The sequence below is a fragment of the Enhydra lutris genome, unplaced genomic scaffold (genome assembly GCF_002288905.1).
Source record: "Enhydra lutris kenyoni isolate GAN:26980312 unplaced genomic scaffold, ASM228890v2 scaffoldscaffold2, whole genome shotgun sequence".
In the NCBI taxonomy this organism is placed as follows: domain Eukaryota; kingdom Metazoa; phylum Chordata; class Mammalia; order Carnivora; family Mustelidae; genus Enhydra; species Enhydra lutris.
The window spans coordinates 48,483,907-48,506,637 of record NW_019154086.1 but is presented as its reverse complement, the minus strand read 5'-3'; the positions used below and the strand labels follow the sequence as shown (position 1 = coordinate 48,506,637).

Below are 22,731 nucleotides of genomic sequence, written 5' to 3'. Positions count from 1 at the left end.
TCCAATAAGATCAAATCTTTTTATTCCCCTCTGGAAATACCAAAAGGAAAGCAAACAAAAGAAGAAAAACACATAGTATCATAAGGCCTATAAACAGCTTCAAAAAAGAATAAAGAAAATATATGAAATACATGTTTTCATATGCTACATGATATTGAGCAAGTACCTCTGTGTAAAGAAACTGACTTTTGAGTTTTAAGCAGACATTATTTATATATAAGATATTATCCCTAATGAAATTCTGTATTTTAATGGTATAGGTACACTGTCCTCAACCTACAAATAAAAACCCAGGCTGAAAACTGCCTACAGAAGATCAGTGGGGACAAAAACTATACAGTCATTGAAACACTAAAGTATAACTACCCAACTTTCTTTACATGCAGAACTGCTATGTACTTTGTACTCAGGCAGCTATCTAGTACCCAAATAGTTTAGTTTAAGAACAATGAGAAACCCAAGTTTAAGTTAACTATTGGTTAATGTGCTAAAAAAAACCTCATTTTGACTCACCTTAGTCCAAGGATGCGCCTTAATTTGAGGGAATTTGAATTCTGTGTAGTTTGGGTTCATTTCTCTAATTTGCTCCCTTGTTGGTGTTCCCAGGACCTAGACAGAGAAAGCCGAGTTATTGCCGTATTTTTCTATATACATTCAAATACAATCTTTATGTTTTAATGTACTGGTTTCATTGGAAAAAAGAATTCCAAAGTCATGAAATATATCATTCATTAAACAGAGCAGACTTTGCAAAAGATTTTTAACTGACTATAGATCCTATGCTATACTACCCTACACAGACTTTTATGATAATCATGTTAAACCAGGGTTATACAAAAAGATCACTTAAAAACATTCAAGTAAAAATCAAACATTGTTCTATCAAGAAAAACCATCTACTGCATTTAGTAAAGTATAGCCAAAGGGTTTATTATCAATAAATTAATCAGGAGAACCTTACTCAGATACTGTCATCAATAATTCCATTCAATCAATGAATATTTAGTGATTGTTCCCTGTGTACAAGGAACTATGTGATGACATATGGAGAATACAAAGAGCCAGAGATTTTCTGTTATAATGAACTTAGATGTTTGTGTGTGGGAAAAAGTGTAACTGTAATACAAGATAAAAATACATTGAGCACTTCACTGCCTCTAGAGATATAGTATGGGCTGGACAAAGGAAAGCATACAGAACTAACTGCACAAAACAGATGACGGGAAGAAATACTAATTACTAAAAATAAGGACTTTGGAGAAAGATGACATACATCACTACTCGTCTTTATGATTCTAAAGCCTGGTATAAAACAAACTTGTTAAAATATTTGGCCATTTACAATTCAAAAATAGTGGCACAGAAGGAGTGTAATGTAGTAAGTAATTGATTTGTGGTAGCAACCAGTGAATAATCAGGGCAAAGTAAGAACTGCAGGGTTTTTTTTTTGTGTGGTTTTTTTTTTTTTTGCTTTTTTTTGTTGCTGTTGTTCTAATTCTCTAGACTTCATTAAAACCAGAACTTAATCAATATTTAAGAGTTTTGTTCTTCAAAAGATACTCTTAAGAAAATAAAAAGGCAAGCTACCAACTGAAAGAAAATGCTTGTAAAACATACATTCTGCAAAGGACTTCTACCTAGAATATACAAAATAGTCCTATAATTCAAAAACAAAAGGACAAACAACCCCCCCCCCAAAATGGGCAAAAGATACAACCAGACACTTTACCCAAGTAAAGTAAAGATACTTTACCCTTATTTACATAGTAAATAAGCACATGAAAAAATACTCAACATCATTATCATCAGGCAAGTGCCAGTTAAAACTGTAAGATACCACCTACATATCTAACTCAGAAGAGTAAAGTTAAAAAAAAGATTGTATATACCAAGTTTTGGTGAGGATGCAGAGCAATTGAGGCTCTCATCCACTGCTAGTGGAAATGTAAAATTGTATGGCGCCTTAGAAAACACTTCGGCAGTATGTTAAAAAGTTAAACATATACTTACCATACATCCATCACTCCCACTCCTAAGTATTTACCCAAGAGAAATGAAAGCATATGTTCATACAAAAACTTTTACACAAATGTGCGTAACATCTTTTTTGCAGGTGCCAAAAAGCGGAAACAACTCAAATGTCCATGACAGATGAATGAATAAACAAATGGTGGTATATCCATATGATGGAATGCTACTCAGTAACAAAAAAAGAACATGGCTGAATCTACAAATAATTACACCCAATAAAAGAAGCCAGGCCAAAAAGAGTACCTACTGTATAATTTCACTCATAGGGAAGTCTAGAAAATTTTGTCTACAACATAAAGAAAAGCCATGATTGTGAAAGGCTGGAGAGAAGTATTACAAAGAGCACTAGGAAATTACTGGGGGTGAGGAAAATGTTCATTATCTTGATAGTTTCATGTGTGCATACATATGTCAAAACTTCCCAAACTGTATACTTTAAAAACATGCACTTTGTTATATGCCAATTACGTCTTTCATAATTATTTAAATATCTGAGTGCATAAAATTTAAGTAAGATAAGTGGAAAGGACATTCTGAGCTATAGTATTATTTGTCAATATAAGCCCAAAAGAAATCCAGTTAACTAAAAACTGACCTTTAATTCCTAAAAGATAATTTCTGAGCAAACCCCTGATGTTATTGAAAAGAAAAAAAAATGTATAAAAATAATCTAAATTATAATACATTACTCTGTGGAGAGCTTATTTTTGGGCACTGGAAACACATATCTAGTTATATATCCTCCCTTCCTTGTAGCAGAAGTCCAGCTTTTTAGAGAGGAGTAAGGTATTATCTAGTACTGGGAAGGGAAGTCTCTGGCCTTTGCAGCTGTAGATATCAAATACTTGTAAGTCAGGAACTATTCACACTTAAAATATGAAGGCTAAAAAGGAATCTTAATTTTTGTTTTTAAATAATAAAGCAAACATTTATATCCTATTTTAGCCCTTGATGAAGGTTATGTGTGTGTGCATCTGTGTCTCTATGTCTGTGTGTGTGTATATGTACTGGCAAAGCAGGGAGGAGTGAAAAAAGCAGAGTGAGCTAATCAATAATTCTGCCCCCCCAAACGCAACCCCACTGGATTCTTTTAACTGCTGAACAAAAAAACCCAACAGCAATGACATGAATAAATAAGTACATAATGCATACCTTCAATGACCCTACAACTTAGTAATTCCATTTTAAGGTTATACTCTAGCCTAGAGAAACGTTTTATACACCCAAAGCAACACTGTTCATAATAAAATACCACGGGCACAAGCAAAAATCCAAAAGTAGAATTAGTAAATAAACAGTAGTATAGTCATAAAGTGGTACACTAATAATGAAAATGAATGAAGCAGAGCTACACATACCTTCTGATGAATCTCACAAAATGGTGAGTTTTCACTCAACAATGAAAACATACCATAAGAGTGCCTTATATAAAGCTTAAAAACAGGCACGACTAAACTATATTTTAGTATACATAGTAAAACTGTAAAACTAATAAAAAACATGGGAATATTCATTAGAAAAATTAAGTATAGATTATTCAGCTTAATAGGAAGATGTAAGAGAGACTGACTGGGATGGGGCATAAGTAATTCTTCTAATTCTTAACATGAGTGATAATTACACAGATATTTGCTTTATTTTTGTGCTTTACACTGAACACATTTTAACATATTTTGGCATTATGATATACATCACAATCAACAATTAAGAAACGCCCATTTCTGAATCAATGAGTATTTCCTGTGAAGTCTCCCTCTATTTATTCAGTATTTTGTTAACACAGGACACGGTCAAAACTCCCCACAAGTTGGTAAGAATGCTAAAAAATGAGAATTGTATGATGTCCATTAGTAAATGCACCCTTTTACTGTATGGACAGAGATCACATGCACTTATCAGCCATTTAACTTTCTGATAGGGGCTATGTGAGATAATTTAAGCTACAAACTGTATAATAATAAAAAGGCAGGACACTCCTTGAAGTGAATATTATAATTCTTATTTTTTTTATTATATCCTAAGAGTATTCCCAGTAGAAGGATATTCCCAATTGAAGTAAATCTGTGAAATACACAATAAAACAGCTGAGAAATATATGCACTATACACAAGGTTTGCTTAACATACGAAAAACTTTTAATAATTTATTTAATGTGAAAGCAAGAAGGTATATTATGTATTATGTGTGCTTTCACTCCCGTATCTTCTCCCTAAATTCCTATCTCACAGCCACTCACATCTAAACCTTTACCCAAAATTTTACAATGAAAAATTTCAAACATAGAGAAAAGTTGCACTTTTTTTTTTTAAAGTGAAAACCCTCTCCTTTATAACAACTACCTAAAAAACATGATTAATGTTTTACTACATTTGGTTCATCACATTTCCAGCCATCTATCCATACATCAATCCACCTTATTTTTTGGATACATTTCAAAGTCAGCTGCAGACATTACTACATGTCAGCATATATATCATTAAGTTTAATATTTATGACTTTTATTTAAGCATTTTCTACATACTTGGAATCTTCCTTTAATATACACAGTGTGTACATGTAGAAAATCTTTTATTAAAATGGGAAATAATCTGCTTTGACAGTGATACAAATTATATATCTATTATAATTATATCATTATAATATATATAAAAATGATATCACTATTAATTTTAATTCTAATTGTGTCGTCTACCTTCAAAATATGTATATTTGTGACTTTTAAGAAGCTAGGTACTAACCAGTAAACGGAATACTGATTTGTACACTATCAATCATTTAAAAGCAATTAACCAAATGCCTTACTGTCACCATGAAGCAGCAATGGAGATCTTTTTATCCCTTTGTTATAGCCACATGATCTTGAACGTCTAAGACCATTAGATGGGGAAACAAAGATTCTAATGTCCTAGGATTTTCTATGTTTAATTTCTCTTGACAAATACTCAACTACTATAATCATTTCTCTATTCTTTTTCTTATTATTTTTTTAAATCTTAAAACCAGGTTCTCCCCAGGCTGGCTAACAGAGATGGAAACTAAAAGGAAGACCCTGTAGAACAAGGGTCAGTAAACTTTTTCTGCCAGAGAGTAAATCCTTTAGGCTTTGTAGGCCACAGAGCCTCTGTCACTACTCAACTCTGCTGCTGTGGCACAATGCAGCTATAAACAAAAGTTTATTTACAAAAACAGGTAGCAGAGTGCATTTGGCTCCTAGGCCCTAGTCACCAACCTCTGACCTAGTCCAAACATTTTTAGAGGTGAGAAAAACTGAGGCCTACAAGGAGCAACTTTTCAGAGGTGAGAACTAATCAGAGCCAGAACTAGGACATAACTCAAATCTCATCAGTGGCAAACCAATTTTAGGAGATGGTATCAAAGAATCTGTTTATTGGACTTGGTTGGAAGATGAACAATTTCTATTTCTAATTTGTTAATTGTGAAAGATGTTGATACTATTAAGCATGAAGGCACAGAGCTGGAAGAGGAAATAGTATCTAAGACAATCAAGAAGAACTAAGTGGTAAATAATGGGTATAGAATTTAGAAGAGGGCTTGAGGGTAGAAAAAACAGGTCTGGTAGTACCTGATGTACAGGTGCTAGGTGGCTGCAGAAGTGTATAACAGGTAAAGCACGCTGAAGGAGAAGTGTACTAAAGATAGGGACCCACAGTTCAAAAATATGTGGAAAAAGGGAAACTTAATTTTTAATTTTTAAAGAAGATTTTATTTATTTACTTGACAGAGAAAGAGACAGCGAGAATAAGAATACAAGCAGGGGGAGTGGGGAGAGGGAGAAGCAGGCTTTCAGCCAATCAGGAAGCCTGATGCAGGGCTTGATCCCAGGACCCTAGGATCACAACCGGAGTTGAATGCAGATGCTAAGGTCTGAGCCACCCAGGTGCCCCGGGAAAAGGGAAATTTAAAAAGAAAACTGAGACAGAAGTCCAAGAGACTGGAAGAAGTCCTACAGACAATGATACCATGGAGGCCAAAGAAAGTAAACATTTAAAGAACAGAGAGGTGAGTAACTTATGACATAATTAGTTCAGAGTTAATAAAGGTGTTCACTATATCTGGCCATGAAGTGACTTACTTTCTGATCATGGTGAGATCAACCATGAAAAGAGCAAACAGACCATCATCTGAAATAAGCAAGTGGAGACAAAATGTGTAAGTTCTCCTTTTAAAAGATCCCACAGTGAGGAAAAAGAGAACAAAGAGAAGAAATATTTATGGACCACTCAGTATGTAAAAGCTCTGGGTGAGGTATATCAATTTTCTTTTCACATTCAAGTTTCATAATACTTTATTACCCATTTTACACTTAAACCTATAGCTAATGGAGGTAAACTGACTTCTCAAAGCTACAGTTTGTCATTTGTAAATATGGGATTCAAATGCATGTGCAGTTGACTCCTTAAAATGGTCTACCCAACATTAATAGCAAAAACAAGGAAAAGATTTTTTAAAAAATAATTTAAAAAATCATTTCCATAAACTCCACTGATTTTACCATAAAAGGAAATCTAAATCCTTTTGAATTGTGCAGGATATACTAAGATTTTTTAAGATCACGAGGCTATAATTTTAAGTTTAAAAAATTAAACAGACTTAACAAAACCCTTCATGATTTAAATAAAATCTACCCATATCTGGTAATTCAACTTAATAAAAAGAGTATCTTGAACTGTTAATATTATAGATTTTAGGCAATATAAGAATTATATGAAGAAATGCAAGCATCTGATTAGCTAAAGAAAATTAGAAAGTTTAGCAAATCTCAAATTTATTTTACAAATTCTTGCGAAAATTCTTATGATTCAGTAATTTTGATATATCACTTTCAGGCTTCCTTAACTATAGATTCTTACTGTAAATCCCACACTTACTCATGCTTAAGTATATCTGCAATACCAACTATGCAACTTTTTTTTAAATTTTATTTAGATTTTATTTATTTATTTGACAGACAGAGATCACAAGCAGGCAGAGAGGCAGGCAGAGAGAGAGGGGGAAGCAGGCTCCCCGCTGAGCAGAGAGCCCGACGCGGGGCTTGATCCCAGGACCCTGAGATCATGACCTGAGCCAAAGGCAGAGAGAGGCTTTAACCCACTGAGCCACCCAGATGCCCCCAACTATGCAACTTTTAATATTTTTGTCTGTTGTGATTATTTCACATGTGTAAGATCTTGGTTGGAATGTTAAATGGTGGGCAAATAATACAGCTGTGCATACTGTAAGTAATTTTATTGCAAGAATTTCTATTTTTATTTTGTTCTAATTTTTTTTAATTTAAATTCAATTTACTTAACATACAGTGTATTATTAGTTTCAGGGTAGAATTTAGTGATTCATCAGTTGCATGTTAATAACCAGTGCTCATTATATCAAGCGCCCTCCTTAATGTCCATCACCCAATTATCCCTCACCAACTTCCCCTCACCAACTTCCCCTCCAGAAACCCTCAGTTTGTTCCCTTATAGTTAAGAGTCTCTTCTGGTTTGCTTCCCTCTGTTTTTGACTTTTTCTATTTCTCCTTTCCTCCCCCTATGTTCATCAGTTTTGTTTCTTAAATTCCACATGAGTAGAATAATATAGTATTTGTCTTTCTCTGACTGACTTATTTCATTTAGCATAATATCTTCTACTACCATCCATGTTGCAAATGTACTGCAATAATTGTTTTTACTGCAAAGCCCAAGTTACAGAAACTGATGTTGTTACTGAATTACTTTGGGAGCATAATTGCTTAAAGGTGGTCAATATAGGGGTGTTTGGATGGCTCAGTTGGTTAAACATCTGCCTTTGGTTCAGGTCATGATCCTCGGGTCCTGGGACTGAGTCCCACATCAGGCTCCTTGTTGAGCGGGGAGTCTGCTTCTCCCTCTGCCCCTCCTCATGCTCGTGCACTTTCTCTCTCTCTCTCTCTCTCTCTCTCTCTCTCAAAAATAAATAAATAAAACATCTTAAAAAAAAAAAAAAAAAAGAAAAAGAAATGAAAAAAAATGAAGCACGGAGAATAAAAAAAAAAAAAAAAAAAAAAGCCAGAAAAACATATGTACATGTTTGGGAAGTTTCAAGTTTCCAAAGGGGTATGGGGGAACAAATACAAAAAAAAAAAAAAAAAAAAAACTATCTGAAGAAATAGTGGCTAAAATTTTTCCAAATTTGATGAAAATTTAATGAAAAGCTCAATGAATCTCAAGCAATACGATACAAAAAATACCATACAGAGTTACAGTCAACCAGTAAAACCCACTGATAAAGGGAAAATCTTTCCCAAAACAAAGAGACACATTATATGCACAGTGTATTAACAATAGGAATAACAGCTGACTACTCATCAGAAACAACCCAATCCAGAAGAAACTAGAGACCTTTCTAAAGAATGAAAAGAAAAAGCTGGAAACCAAGAAATTGTATATCTGGTGAAAATAACCTTCAAAAGACATTATTAAGCAAACAAAAGTTAAGAGAGTTTGTCACCAGATTCTCACTATAAGAAAGTACTTTCAGGATCAAAGAAAAGGATTCCAAATGGACATTCCTATCTATACAAAGGAATAAAGACCACCAAAAATGGTAAATATGTGGCTAAATGTATATTTCTCCCTTGCTTTTAAATTTCTTAAGAAACTGAGTGCTTAAAGCAAAACAACAAAGTATTATAAAAGTATTATAGAAGTAAAAATGTCTGACCACAGTAACATAAAGGACAGGAAAGGGAAATAGAAATATACTGTTGCAAGGCTCTTACTTCATATGTGAAGTGGTATATTATTATTTATAGACTGTGACAAAATTAACATGTCTATTTTCAATTTCAGAACAACTTTAAAAAATACAATAAGGATGTATAGCTTAAACTTCCCATTGGGGAAATAAAAAAGGCTCATTATATCCATAAGGTGGCAGTAAAGGAGAAAAAAAATGGAATGAAAAATAAATATCAAAGTAAAATACTTAAACTCAACCACAGCGACAATTACATTGAATGTAAATGGTCTAAACAGTCCAATTAAAAAGTAGTAGTTGCCAGACTCTACAAAAAGACAGTAAGTCTATGTTGTCTGTGAGAAAAAAACTTTAAATATAAAGACACATAGGTCAAAATGCAGAAAGTTATACCATGCAAACACTTATCATTAGAAGATGGAGTGTCTACATTAATATCAGAAAATGGAGATTTCAGGGCAAGGAAATTAAAATAAAGAGGGTTATTTTCTAATGATAAAAGTAATTTTAAGACTATACTTGAAATTACTATGAATACCATTTATAGGTAAGAATGTAGAACACAGGAACTCTTATATGTTGTTGGGAGTGAAAAATAGTAGAACTGCTTTGGAAAATAACATGGTAACTTCTTATAAAAGTAACATACAGTTATCGCATGGCTAGCAACTTTAATCCTAATCCTTTTTTGAAGAGAAATATAAACATATACCTGTAAAAAGATTTATAAACAAACATTTATAGCAGTTCTACTTGTAATAGCTAAAAACCAAAGCCAAACATCAATGTACAGATAAACAGGTAAAAAAAACTCTTGGTATGTTAACAGAATACAACTCAGCATAAAATGGAATAAACAGGTGATACAGGCAACATGGATGAACTTCAAAAACAAGATGTTGAGCTAGAAAAGCCAGATACAAAAGAAACATACATTCAAATGAAATTATAGAATAGGAAAAACTAATCTGTAGTGACAGAAAGCAGACCAATGGTCACACCTGAGACAGAAGATGGGGGGCCAACTATAAAGGGGCATGAACAGAATGATCAACTCTCCTGTTTGCCTGGTGCTATCCTAGAAAAGACCTCAGGTCCTGGGCACACTGGGATGATTACTCACCCCAGGCTGTACACAGGAAATTTTGGGGGTGGTGGACATGTTCTAAATCTTGACTGGATAGAGGTTATATATGTTTATCAAGGCTTATTAAACTGCATACTTAAAATGACTACTTTTGGGGCGCCTGGATGGCTCAGTGGGTTAAAGCCTCTGCCTTCAGCTAGGTCATGATCCTGGGGTCCTGGGATCGAGCCCCACATCAGGCTCTCTCCTCCGCGGGGAACCTGCTTCCTCCTCTCTCTCTGCCTGCCTCTCTGCCTACTTGTGATCTCTGTCAAATAAATAAATAAAATATTTAAAAAATTACTTTTATTTTATGTAAATTACATCTTGTGATATATTTACTATACTAAACAAAACCAGATGTTTATCCTTCTTCTGTTGCTCTGTTAAGGCTAGCATTAAAAGTATCAGAGTCTAGGGGCGCCTGGGTGGCTCAGTGGGTTAAAGCCTCTGCCTTCAGCTCAGGTCGTGATCCCAGGGTCCTGGGATTGAGCCCCGCTTCGGGCTCTCTGCTCAGCGGGGAACCTGCTTCCCTCCCTCTCTCTCTCTCTCTCTTGCCTGCCTCTCTGCCTACTTGTGATCAGTCAAATAAATAAATCAATCTTAAAAAAAAAAAAAATAAAGTATCAGAGTCTATATCAAACCCTACAACTGGAATTATTTTATATACAATATGAATAGTTTTTAAGAAAGCAAAGTATTTCATCTTGTTTAATTTTTCCCTCCCTTCCCCTATGATTCTGTCTTGCTTCTCAAATTCTCATGAAACCAGAGAGGGAGACAAACCATAACAGACTCTTAATCTCAGGAAACAAACTGAGGATTGTTGGAGGAGAGAGGAGTGGGAGGGATAGGGCTGCTGGGTGATGGACACTGGGGAGGATATGTGCTATGGTGAGTGCTGTGAATTGTGTAAGACTGATGAATCACAGACCTGTACCCCTGAAACAAATAATACATTATAATTTAATTAAAATTAAAAAAGAAAGCAAAGGTATGATTTAAGATGCAAAGGAATGTAAGAATGCAAAGGTAAGACAATCAAGAGGCATTTAAAGATTTTTGCTCAGTCTCTTAAGTCATTCATTCATTCAAGACATTTACTGAGTTTCTATCTTTATAGTACTCTAGGGTAGAGAGACTTAAAAAATCTGCAAAGATCAGTACAACAAAGTTTAAGTGTAGATATGTTGAGGTGAAAGTTGTACCCTGCACTAGAGTGAGCAAGTGATTCAGGAAAGGGTTCTGGAAGGAAAGACAAGAGCTGATTTTATGTAAGGAGTCTAGAAAGCAAATGAGTCAGAAGCACATTCTCTACACACTATGCGTAGAGTAGAAAATGGCCTGATTTGGGTAATATTAACAGCTGAATAGTGACAGAAATTAAGAACTAAATATTGAGGGGAAAGCAATGTTAAAGGCTAAAAGGTAAGTGAGTACAGGTTATGAAGAGCAAAGATTCTAAATGCATCACTATCTGTAATCAACATAATAAATACAAGACAATTTAACAAACGGACTATCCTATTTCTACGTGATCCTATCTTTATGTTTTATATTAAATTTTATTATATGCAGAGTGTATTTCTACCTTACTCCATCTGAATTATACATATGGAACCTTTCAAATTACATAAATTGAAACTTTTCATTTCATGGATAAAAAAATATGTTTGAAATAGACCTCATCATTTCAGACACAATCAAGTCTTAAGAGTTCCCTTAAATTTTAAAAGATAGAAAAATACATTTCCCCAAACTTTTAGACTAAGGATATACTTAAAACAAACAAACAAAACCCCAAAACAAAACCTTATTTTTCCTCAAAAGTGAGTTCCTCCAAAGACTTAAAGGAAATGAAACTGCACATAAATGTTGTATATACTTTCTGTAAGTATGACAGTTCACACAATTAAAAAAGGGGGGAGATGTTAAAAATGATCACACCATTGGAAAGAGTATATGTATTCTCAGTTATTTATTATTAGAAAAAGACCCTTCCATTTACTGCAAAAAAACACATTTTCTTTGGCCCATCATCCTAGATCATGAGGAGTTAGGTGGTGAAAACATTCAAAGACTCAGAGATCAGTCCGGCCATATTCCTCTGGGTATACTGTGCATGGTTAAATCCATCATTTCATTTGTAGCCAGTCCCATCCACATTTGTTGTAACATTTTCTCATTCATTTAGCTACGTATGTACCGAGACACTGATAAATATCAAATTAGGAATTATGATTTATTTCTTCAAAGAAATAAAGCTAAGACTCATCTGAGAAAAGCTATTAAGTTTTCACAGCTTTGTTTTTAATACTTCAACACCAGAGGTCACCAAACTTCAGCAACAGAATGCTGCATGTACAGTCTTAAAAGCAAGGGTAAAATAAAAGAAATCCAATTAGAAAGTTGTTATTCTTCTACTTAAAATTCTGCAGCGATTTCCAATTACCTATAGGCTAATGTGATCTGGCCACAGCCCACACGTCCAGCCTTCTCTTCCCCAGTAAACTCATATTCCACTATACCCACCATTCAGAACCTTACGCTCAAGCCATAAACACACAATAGACCCATTTTCACAAAGCATCTTTGCCCAAATTCATATGTATGTCCTCTATTTCCTTCCTTTCTCTAAATGCTGAATACCTTTCCATGTTTCAAGATTTAGCTCAAAAGTTACCTGTCCTATGATGCATTTTCAGACAGCACTTCCTCCAAATAGAATACTTCTGCCTTTGTACTCTGCCTAGACTTCTGGGATAATACCTGCCTTACTCTATTGTCCTCAGTTGTTCCTCTCTTCCCTTTTAGTCTCTGAACTCCTTGAGAGCAAGAACCCTCTATGTTCTAGCCCAGCACCTTACAAAAGCAATAGTAGTAGTTAAAGTGATATGTACCATGAAAGACTAAAGGGATGCATGGCTACACCTATATATAATGAAACTTTTTAAATAAGTGGATAAAAACTGAATTAACATAGAGGCCAGAGAGATTATATGTACCATGGTTGAACAATGAAACATCTTCACTTCTTTTTTGCAAAAAAGAACTGTTTTTCAGTTTGTGAAACTCTCAGGTTGGCTGCCTATACCATAAACTTGACAAATGTCTCTGGTTTGAAAACTAGTAAAACATGTTACTCAACTACTGTATTTCAAAATATCAGTATTTTAATGACACTGGAACCACTACATTTTTGCTTCCAGAACACTGATATAATGTGTCATTCCCTCTGGCATTTCCCTACAATTTGAAGGCTTTCCTTTTTAAAATCCACTGGATAGGGGCACCTGGGTGGCTCACTCAGTTAAGCGTCTGTGTTCAGTTCAAGTCATGGTCTTGGGGTCCTGGGATGGAGCTGCTCAGTAGACTCCCTAACCCTCTACCCCCTCCCCCGCTCATGCTCTCTCTCTTGTTTGCAGTCTCTCAAGTAAATGGAAAAAAAAATTTTTTTTTAAGATTTTATTTATTTATTTGACAGAGAGAGAGAGAGAGATCACAAGTAGGCAGAGAGGCAGGCAGAGAGAGAGGGGGAAGCAGGCTCCCTGCTGAGCAGAGAGCCTGAAGTGGGGCTCAATCCCAGGACCCTGAGATCATGACCTGAGTGGAAGGCAGAGGCTTAACCCACTGAGCCACCCAGGTGCCCCAAATGAATAAAATCTTTAAAAAAAAAATTTCACTACAACACCTTTCAAGATATATAGATTTTATCTAATTTCTACACCTTCCCCATAATATCTGATTGAAATTTTGGAATAAGAAATTCTTGTTTTTGTGGTTTCTCCCTTCCAAATTCCAGAAGGCAAGGAATAAAAAGCCCTAACAAGGGTAGCATGAATTTTTAAAATCTCATTAGAACTTCACTGAAGGTAACTCTGTGGGTTAAAGCCTCTGCCTTCGGCTCGGGTCATGATCCCAGGGTTCTGGGATCAAGCCCCACTTCAGGCTCTGCTCAGCAGGGAGCCTGCCTCCCCCCCCTCTCTCTGCCTACCTCTCTGCCTACCTCTCTGCCTACTTGTGATCTCTGTCTGTCAAATAAATAAATAAAATCTTAAAAAAAAAAAAAAAAGAAAGAACTTAATTGAAAAGGGCAGCAAGTTATCATGTTATTTGAATACGACTGAATGATTTGGCTAATTTAAAGTTTTCAGCCTAGGGAGAATGAACTAGCGTAGGAGGGTCCCTTTAAGTGTCTATGCTCTTACACCATTCACCCTTACACCAACTATCACTTAACTGGATCTGTTCCCCCTCTCTTTCTAGGAGCCAGTAGATGTATAAATATGAGAAGTCTTCTGGAGTCCTTAGCAAAATTATGGTCAGAGTTCACTGCCTTCCTTAAAATATGGTAGAAACAGAGCTACCTTACCAAGAGTTCCACAGATAGATGCCCACATTCTTTTTAAAAAATAACATCTTTATTGAGATATATTTCACATATTATGAAATTTATTCCTTTAAATTATACAACTTGGTGGTTGTTAGTATATTCCCAGAGGTGTACAACCATCACTGTCATCTAATTTTATAACATGTTCATCACCGCAAAATGAAACACTATACCCAAGAACAATCACTTTTATTCCCATTCCTCCCAAGCTCCTGACAACTACTTACCTACTTTCTAACAGATCTAAACAGATGTGTTTATTCTGAACATTTCACATAAATGGAATCACACAACATGGGGCCTTCATGCTTGACATTTTCTTTATTCATTCATCAGATGGTGGACATTTGAAATGTTTCCGCTATTTGGCTATAAATGATGTTGCTTTGAACATCTGTGTAGACAGTTTTTGTGTTTTCAATTTTCTGAGGTACAGACCTATAAATGGAATTGCTGGGTCATATGGTAATTCTATGATTAATATTTTAAACATATTTATATAAACTGTTTTTGGTTTGCACCATTCTACAATCCCACCAGCAATGTGTGAGGGTTTTAATTTCCCCATATCCTCACCAACACTAGTTATTGTTTGTCTTTTTATTCTAGCTATCCTAGTGAACGTGATGTATTTATTATGGTACTGAATTGCATTTCTCTAATGACTAAGGATGGTAAGCATCTTTTCTTGTGCTTCCTGGCCATTTGGATGTTTGTTTGTTTGTTTTTTTAAAGATTTTATTTATTTGACAGAGAGAGATCACAAGTGGGCAGAGAGGCAGGCAGAGAGAGAGAGAGAGAGAGAGAGGAGGAAGCAGGCTCCCTGCAGAGCAGAGAGCCCGATGCGGGACTCGATCCCAGGACCTCGAGACCATGACCTGAGCTGAAGGCAGAGGCCTAACCACTGAGCCACCCAGGCGCCCCCATTTGGATATTTTTAAAGAAATGTTTATTCAGACCTTTGACTCATTTTTTATTGGACTGTCTTTATTGTTGAGTTGTAAGAGTTCTTAACATATTCTGAATGTAAGTACCTTAAAATATATAGGATTTGTAAAATTTTTCTCCCATTCGGTGGGTTTTTATGTTTTTAAAAAAGTTTCAAATTTCGAAGTTCAATGAATGTATTTTTTCTATTATTGTTTGTGTCTTATGTGTCATATCTAAGAAATCACTTTTTAGATTAGGCGAACGTGATAACCACTACACTACGGAAACTTCACTGAAATCACTTTTTAATTGAAGGTCATAAAGGTTTCCTTCCAAAAGTTTTACAGTTGTGGCTCTTGCCTTTAGGTCTCTGATCCATTTTGAGTTAGTTTTTATAATACAGTATGAGGTAGGAGTCCAATATCACTCTTTTGCATATGGATATTTAGTTCCAAGCTCTAAAAAGACTGTTCTTTCCCCCACTGAATTGACTTGGAACCCTTGTCATATGACCTTAAAAGTAAAGGTTTATTTCTGGACTCGCAATTCTAATTCATTGATCTATAGGGTTATGCTTGTGCCACTATGTCTTTTTTTCTCTTTCTTTTTTGCATGACTGACAAAATTATAAGACATATAAAGTGTACATCCTGGTGATCTGATGTATAAATACATTGTGAAAGGATTTCCACCATCTTTTTAACACATACATCACCAGACATTTTTATTTATTTTTTTTTTGAGAACATTCAAGTTCTACTCCCTTAGCAAATTTTGATTAAATAATGCAGTGTTATCAACTATAGTTGCCATGTTATATATCAGATCACTACAGCTTATTCACAGCTGAAAGTCTGTACCTTTCACCAACCTTTCCTCATTTCTCCCCACTCCCCAGCCCTTGGCAACCACTTTTCCACTCTTTCTATGATTATGACTTCTTTCTTTCCTTTTCTTTTTTTGATTTCACATATAAGTGATCCCATGCAGTATTTGTCTCTCTCTGTCAGACTTATCTCCATTAGGGTTATGCCTTTAAAGTCCAACCATGTTGTTGAAAATGGCAGGATTTCCTTCTTTCTTACAGCCAAATACTATCCCATTGTATATGCACTTCTCTTGATTACTACAGTCGCATAATAAGTTTCTAAAATTGGAATTACAATTACTCCAGTTTCATTACTCTTTTTAAAGACTGCTTTCACTCTCGTTATTTCTTGAATAAAATTTTATACTTGGAAACAAGTCTTCTCGTTCTCCCCAAAAAGGTAGCTATTGTTTTGATTTAGCAAACTGTTGAATATAAGTAAAAGTCATTCTTGGCTAACACATATTCACAGGAGTCAAAAAAGACCTTTTTTTCCAAGGTGAATCTCAATCAAAGTAGTATGCTCACAAATGAATAAAAAAATGAAAGGGGTGGAAGCGGTATGGTGGTGGGGGGTGGGGGTAGGGGGGGAGATCAGAATCTCTTCACAGTTAGGAAAAAAAACCTACTTTGTTTTTCTAAATTTAAAAATATCACACCCCCTTTTGAGACATGTAAATATATTTTTTAAAGATTTTATTTACTGGGGCACCTGGGTGGCTCAGTGGGTTAAGCCTCTGCCTTCAGTTCAGGTCCTGATCCCAGGGTCCTGGGATAGGCCCCATATCGGGCTCTCTGCTCAGCAGGGAGCCTGCTTCCTCCTCTCTCTCTCTGCCTGCCTCTCTGCCTACTTGTGATCTCTTGTCTGTCGAATAAATAAAATTTTTTTTAAATTTATTTAATTATTTTATTTATTATTTAATATTTTATTTATTTATTTGAGAGAGAGAGTGAGCAAAAGAGAGCAAGCTGGAGGAGAGGCAGAGGGAGAGGGAAAAGGAGAGGGAGAAGCAGACTCCCTGATGAGCAGGGAGCCCAATGTGAGACTTGATTCCAGGACCCTGGGATCATGACCTGAGCAGAGCACAGACAATTAACCAACTGAGCACTCAGGCGCCCCCAAGACATGTAAATATTTTCTTCACACATCACCCAACTCTTGCTTCCTTTGAGAATCACTAACACTATAGTGATTTTTTTCATGTTTTCTATCATGTGTATCAATAAAACAAAACATTTTGTTTTATAAATACGATACAGGATTCAGTACACTTTTATAAACTATAAATGACCCTAAGATTCCAGTGTTTCTTTATATTTTTTTCACTGCTCAACTGTTAAGAATCATTGCTCTCAACATTTCTAACCTTTTGCTAAAAAAAGGAAGCAGAGATTTCTCAACACGGGTCTTGAAATTAGGGTCTGGATTATGAATGCTGTTAACTTGACAGATTTCTGACTCTGACCCATTTCTCAACTGCCCCTTTACATCTTTATGCCAAAGAAAAATAATATATTAAACTAGGGCCTTGAGAGTAAGCAAATACACAAAATAATTCAACTTTTTGCACAACTGTGCAAAAGAATGTGTTAATTGCTAAGTAATGGGTATGTATATCCCAATATGAGCAATCCTATGAATGGTTTTTTTGACACGGATCCTAAAATATGACTATCAGTAAATTACTTTTGAGATGGCAAGGTCATGAAACTTCATTTGTGTGTAAAATTTCTTTAGATAAAACATATATTGGCAACTTATTAAATTATCTCACACTTGTTATTTTGGGGAAAGTAAAGATTTCAAATGGATGTCATTCTCAAGTCAAAAGATGAACTGAGTCACATTGCCAGGAAACCACTTTCCATACCTACAGTATACAGAGATTTAACCAAGTATGAGTAAGTTATTGCAGAGCCAGTAAAATTTCACAGCAGTAAGTTAAAATGGAAATTTCTTTTGGTCTATGGAAAACACTAAATTTAATGTAACAATGCAGATGAGCAATTACATTAAAATAATTATCTAATGGCTCCTTTACTTACTTGCTTTAAAAAATGATGAAGTAATATTCACTATACAGTTACCAAAAAGTATAACCATAGTACCTTGTACTAGTATAGGGATACTTAACCTAGGGTTCCTGGATGAGCTTCAGAAAGCCCAAGAATCACCTGAAACTATATGTAAAATTCTGGTATGTATGCATTTTTCTGGAGGAGAGTCCATTGCTATAAACAGATTTTCAAAGTGGTCCAGGATCCAAAAATTATTAAAAATTGCTGTTCCAGTCAGTAATAAACATGGAAAAATTTAAATAATAAGAGAATGAATTAAGCAATCAAATATTTTATTTATAATTACAAACAATATATGTATTATAAGTAAAAGTGTATACCATAATGTATAATGAGGTATACTTACATGTTCTGGAAAGTGGAAAAAAGAGACAGAATTAAGTTTAATATATAGTTCCTGTGGTCTGTTACCAACACAAGAGCTCCAGAATATAAGAAATGTCCCCAGGTAATATATGATTAAACTCCATAAGCATGTTAGCAAAGATACATCATGGATCCATCAAAAATCTTGGGAAAATAAATATTTTTTATACTTATTAAAGTCTGGCTTAATTAATATCTTAAAGTTCTGTCTGAGAGACTACTGGATAGTGAAAATGTTAAGCAAGGAAAGGAGAATGATGCATACAGATGCTGAACAAGACATAATAGGGGGATAGGATAACTGAAAATCTAAAACATTTGCTAAACAAATATAATGAAAGTTAAGGTTGAGCTGTACTTGAAAGCAAAGAAATCCACCATTATAACTTTGATTACTTTAGGTTGAAACACAATTAGACCTAATCCAAAAACATCTTGAACTGATCTGGTATATTCATTATAATGAGATTGAGGGCCTTTTTCCTTTAGTTTGTGATCACATTTTATAGATGATATATATAATATATAATATTAATGATTATATATAATAAAAGTTTATAGATAATATATAATAAATATCGTTCAATCAGTTCTGGATATCAAATTGACATAAGGACCATATTTTTCTCCCTGAGCTATAAAATTTAGTAAATTGGTAAATTGGGTGAATCATCCAATCTCTCCCAGATATGGTGGTGGTGGTAATCACCATCATTTTCCTAGGATTAATTTAAGGGTTAAATGTGGTATTGTATGTCTAGTGCTTAGCTCAATGCCTGATGCAAAGTAAAGTCTCAAGGAGTGGCAGCTTTTGTGATTAGCAGTAGTTTCCCAATACCTGAAAATGCAAACTTTTGAGAGGTAAAGTAATCACTGATCTCTTTGTCTAAATTATACTATAAAAGTGATCAAACTGGAAGACTAGGAAAACAATTATTTAGGCAAATATTTATAATAAAATGTGGCTCTTAATATGTTTTTATTTGTTTGCTAATAAAAGATTCCAGCACAATTGAAAACATTTTTGTTTTCATAGTCTCTGTGACCACTAAAAGATAAGACTGTTTGAAAAAAATCAACATCACAGAACAATAAAAAGTGAAAATCCTCTCTTTTGTCTCTCCCCTTAATTCTACTCTCCACTGCTAAATCTTTTTTCTTCTAAATCTTTCTCTGCTGATAGGCATCATAATCCCACCTACTTAGCTGTAATAACAAAATCAAAAGATTATTTGGATTCTTACTGTTTCCTACTTTCAAATTCTTAAATAAAGCTTCTACTAAAGATAAGATTTTATTAGCTCTTACCTATATAAGAGCTACCTAGGCAGATATCTAAACTGAGTAATTATTGCTAAGAGAAATTAAACAACAATTTAGTAAAAGTTGTTTTTTAAGATAAAAAACACTTTTTTTAATATGGAAAATTATCTTATATATATTTTTTAAGATTTTATTTATCTATTTTTTTTAAATTTTTTATTTATTTATTTGACAGATAGAGATCACAAGTAGGTAGAGAGGCAGGCAGAGAGAGAGGAGGAAGCAGGCTCCCTGCTGAGCAGAGAGCCCAATGCGGGGCTCGATCCCAGAACCCTGAGATCATGACCTGAGCCGAAGGCAGAGTAGCTTAACCCACTGAGCTTAACTTACTTAACCCACTAAGTAACTTTAATTGCCTTATAACAATTTTATTACTACAAATAATTTATGTATCTGTATGTTTAATGTCATGTTTTTCTAAAAGAGATATATCCAAATCTAAAACTTATGGAAGCTACTGAAATTCTATCATCAAGAGATGGGACTCTAATTCTGCCCTAAAACCCTTCCATTAGAAAGCAATGGTCAAATTATTACTAAGTCTAAGTAGATGTTTATAGTAAATAAAGGCATATCTCTACAAACACTAATTAATTTAAAATTTGAAATTCTACAAAAAAAAAAATTGGTTTCTTTCAAAATTTTGGTTTTGTGATACTTTAATCCAGAAATTAAACTTTGCACTGAGTTTCCCTTTCCTTACTTGAAATTTATATTTTAGAATTTGGAGGGGGAAAATAAACTGTTAGTAAAATTTATAGCATTCCCAGGTCCAGAGCTTCATAGAGTGCTTCAACTTCAATTCATTTGGGGAATACAGGGTACATGTCATTTATATAAGTTAATGATCAAATCTTTGAGAAGTCAAATATATCATGTAATTTCTTTCCAAGGCAATAATATATCACTTTACCTTCATAATACTATTCTTCTCAATATCAATTATGTACTTCAGAATATAATCATACACCAGAATCTAGTCATTTTCAAAGATCACTTAGTCAAAACATGCTTCTTGTGAGAAATGGATTATTCATGTCATTTTTGTTTAAACATATATATGCACAGAAAAGGATATCAAAATATTTATAGAAGTTATTTTTCATGATGTTCCAGAATAGTGACTGTTTTTATTCTATTCTTTGTATTTGTATGCCTGTGTTTTCTCAGTCTTCTGAACTGAGCATAGAAAATACAGCATAATTATATTAAAAAAATTATTGTCATTAAAAAAAAGGTACCTCCTCCAAGTTTTCAGAGACTCTTTTCTAAATAACTGTATTGCTATGACTGATAGCAGAGATGCCGTAGGACAATGCTATGTCACTGAACCAATGTTTGTGAAACTCCTGGTACAGGGTCTCCCCAAATACTGTATTTTTCATCAGATATCTGAAACCACGTCAGATATCTCTTGAGGTTATTTTAACTAGTATTTTAAGGAAGAATTTAAGAAAAATAAATCTTATTTAAGAAGTCCCTGGCATAATGAAATCCTGATCTAACAATCCTACGTATGAAATCAACCTCAGAAAATTAAGTGTACTTCATGCTTAGAAATTATTTTTTTTCAAGACTTTCAATTACATTCTGCTTTATACTTTTAACCTATTTGACCATAACATAATTGGATTTGTCCTAAATATTTTGCAGAAGTCTTCTTATTAGAGGGTAGGGAGAGAGGAGATTAAAAAGGTTGGTTAGAATGAGACGAAGTTAAGCTCAGTTTATAAAACTGTATTACTCATGCTACAAATTATTGGCATGGAGATCTGAGCCAATAAAATTTAATGAACAACATATACAACAATCACAACTTTTCTTATTAATTCCTAAGTAATCCAAATTCATGAATGAACAATGACTGTCTTGCAGCTTAATTCAATTTAAATCTTTATTGGAAACTATTCTGGTGCCCTTGGATAATGACACACAATTATAAAGAAAGTCCCTGCTCAGAAAGTTTATAAAGTAATGAAGCAAGTCTACCACATATAAAACACTTGAAATCTGCTGGATGACTATTCATTTTTTTGCATAAACTCAGATTCAGAGAGAAGAGTATTTTACAGGGGGTTCAGCTACCTCCAGATACTCCAAAGGAATCCCCATGAAATTTTAAAGGGAAAGTAGCAGAAAAGAAGAGGTTTTTATGGATTCCCTAATTACTATTACCTCAAAAAACCTGAGAATTGATTTGGGCACTTACAAGACCACATTTCATGTAAAATTCAATCTATTCTTGAACTCCTGATTAGCAATAATGACCATATCTGTTTAAAATGTAAAATGTGTTTTGTAACACTGAACTTTGAAAGCTAACCTATACAACTTCTTTTCTAATTTACGATTTAGATCAGGAAAACTAGAAGAGTAACTCCCTTAGAATTAGTTATGTATTTTTATTTCAGTGAAACATCAGAGATATTAAATATTTAGGGAACAGAAATACAGGATCAACAAGATTTTAGAGCTATATTAAACATACACACAAAACCTGTACAATGTTTATTTAACCTCCGTGCAATAGGATTTAGAGTCATGCTATTCACACACACAACACAATGTCTATTAATATCAATGTAATGTATAAACTTCAGGTCACCAAATGGGTGGTAAACTAATACTGGGATTTCATTTTTTCTGGGGAGTTATGCTTAAAACTCTAAAACAGATCAAGAAGCTGGATATTCCAAAGTGCTCTGGGATCCTAACTCCCTTATTTATATTACCTTCAAAACATGTATAGATAGTCATCTTAGAACTACAGCAGGGTTGTGACTATGTTCCTCACATATAAATCCAAGAGGACAAGATAACACATTAATGAAACGAGTATTTCGTTTTAGAGTTGGCCTACTATACAAATTCATCATGGAC

The 22,731-nt window shown here is 34.2% G+C and overlaps 1 protein-coding gene across 2 annotated transcripts in view; it reads right to left on the bottom strand.

The window, feature by feature from the left end:
* LOC111149921 (glycogen synthase kinase 3 beta) overlaps positions 1-22,731 on the bottom strand; it is a 229,491-nt gene that overhangs the window by 43,610 nt on the left and 163,150 nt on the right. For both annotated transcript variants that reach the window (XM_022507206.1, XM_022507209.1), the window contains exon 8: positions 514-609. In XM_022507206.1, coding sequence (XP_022362914.1) covers positions 514-609 — 96 coding nt within the window. The remainder of the gene's footprint in view (positions 1-513; positions 610-22,731) is intronic.